The sequence below is a fragment of the Mirounga leonina genome, unplaced genomic scaffold (genome assembly GCF_011800145.1).
Source record: "Mirounga leonina isolate KUSES-001 unplaced genomic scaffold, KU_Mleo_1.0 Mir_82, whole genome shotgun sequence".
NCBI classification, from domain to species: Eukaryota; Metazoa; Chordata; class Mammalia; order Carnivora; family Phocidae; genus Mirounga; species Mirounga leonina.
This window is the reverse complement of record NW_023270825.1, coordinates 279,548-281,699: the sequence shown is the minus strand read 5'-3', so window position 1 is coordinate 281,699 and position 2,152 is coordinate 279,548. Positions and strand designations below refer to the sequence as shown.

General features: G+C 43.7%; 1 gene segment (V, D, J or C); it reads right to left on the bottom strand.

Moving 5' to 3' along the window:
• Positions 1 to 781: 781 nt before the first annotated feature.
• LOC118002469 lies at positions 782 to 1,700 on the bottom strand. The segment is given in 2 exon segments: positions 782 to 1,182; positions 1,286 to 1,700. Coding segments are annotated over 2 exon segments (447 nt in total).
• Positions 1,701 to 2,152: the final 452 nt, after the last annotated feature.

Sequence of the window (2,152 nt, the reverse complement as noted above, 5' to 3'; positions counted from 1 at the left end):
TTTTTAATATGTCCTATTGTGTTTAGTTTTTATATCATTTATTTCTGCTGTAATCTTTATTATTTCCTTCCTTCCATTGTATTAGGCTTCACTTGTACTTTCTCCAGCTCCTTCAGGTGTAAGTTTAGGTTGTTTATTTCAGATTTTTCTTGCTTCTTGAGGTCTTCCTGTATGCTGTATATTTCTGTCTTAGGACCACCTTTGCTGCAGAGAAATTAGGTGAAGGTGATAAAATTTATACTCCTGTGTGTGTGCATGTGTGTGTGTGTGTGTGATCTTCAGATGCCACATCCACACCACACCTGGAAGGGGTTCCACTGCTTTCTCATGCTGTCACTAACATTAATTCTGTGAGGATGGTTTAAGACAGTAATCCTCACAAAGACCCTTTCTTCTCTTGCTTTGGATTGTCAATGCCACCGTAGCCTCATGTCCAGCATGTGCTTTATGCCACTTCTAGCAAATTTGCACATTGAGCTGGGTGGTCTTGTGATGCAGATGAGTGCAGCTGGGATTCCTGTAGAAGTTCAGTTGATGAGCATCAGGATATTTGTATTTCATTGGTATTTAGGGATTGGAATAAACAGTGTGAGTGACTCTGTATTCTGTGCAGTTTAGTATAATTATTTCCACATTAAAACAAATTTTCTGAGAGTGAAGAGGTAAGCCCAGAATCATGTGTGCGGAGAGGCTCCCTAAGGGAAACTCCTCTATGGAGAGGAATCCCCAGACCCTGACAGGAAACCTACCCATAACCTCCATTTGCACCTGATCATGGGGCTTAAAGACAGAATTGCTGTGCACCCCCTGGTGGTTCTGATCCCCTTGTACATTGAGGTTTGTGTCTGGGCTCACACTGACGTCCCCTCACTGTGTCTGTTGCACAGTAATACACGGCCGTGTCCTCGGCTCTCAGGCTGTTCATCTGCAGATACAGTGTGTTCTTGCCGTTGTCTCTGGAGATGGTGAATCGGCCCTTCACAGAGTCTGCGTAGCTTGTGCTACTTCCATCATCGCTAATCCATGCAACCCACTGCAGCCCCTTGCCTGGAGCCTGGCGGACCCAGCTCATGTAGTAGCTACTGAAGGTGCATCCAGAGGCTGCACAGGAGAGTCTCAGGGACCCCCCAGGCTTCACCAGGTCTCCCCCAGTCTCCACCAGCTGCACCTCAGACTGGACACCTGCAGACAAAAGACATCCTGGTCAGGAAACTGTCACACAACCACTCTTCCTCTCACTCACATACACTCGTACAGTCAATGTCTCTTGTTCACCATAAATTACCTTTTAAAAGAGCAACAAGGAAAACCCAGCCAAGCAAGAACTCCATAGTGAGTTGTCTGTGTTCTCTTCTGATCAGGGAATTGGAACACCTGGGAATTCTGGAGCTGAGCCTCCTCTCCCAGCTGCAGAGTCAGGGTTTGGCTGTTTTAATCAGCAGAGGGAGGCCCTATTTGCATGTCCTGTGACTATATATTCAGCTTGAGATCTATGCTGACAGAAGGTCAGTGACCAGAGCAGTTGAATGATATTTTGATAGGGATTGCTTTAGAAATGTAAGTTGCTCTGGGCAAGTTAGACATTCTGATGATGTTTTTTCTTCCAATCCATTAGCATGGAATGTTTTTCCATCTCTTTGGGTCTTCCTCAATTTCTGTCATAAGAGTTCTGTAGCTGGATAGACCCTTTAAGTATTATATACTGCCCCTCTACATCTCTCAGTGCAGTCTTTGGTTTAAAATCTAATTTGTCTATAATGGGGAGTTCTATCCCAGCTTTCTTTTGAGTTCCGTTGGCATAGTAAATGGTTCTCCATCCACTTACCTTCAATCTGAAGGTATCTTTAGGTTCAAAATGAATCTCTTATAGACAGCATATGGATAAGTCTTGCTTTTTTATCCAATATGAAACCCTGTGTCTCTTGATGGGAGTATTCAGCCTGTTCATGTTGAGAATAACTTTTGAAAGATATGAATTTAGTGCCATTGTATTGCCCATAAGGACCCATTCTCTGTAGGTTTTCTGTTTCTTTCTGATCTATGGGACTCCTGGGATTTCTCTTCATTTACAGAATCCCCTTTAATATTTCTTGCAGGGCTGGCTTGGTGGTCACATATTCTTTGAATTTCTGCCCGTCCTGAAAACTCTTTA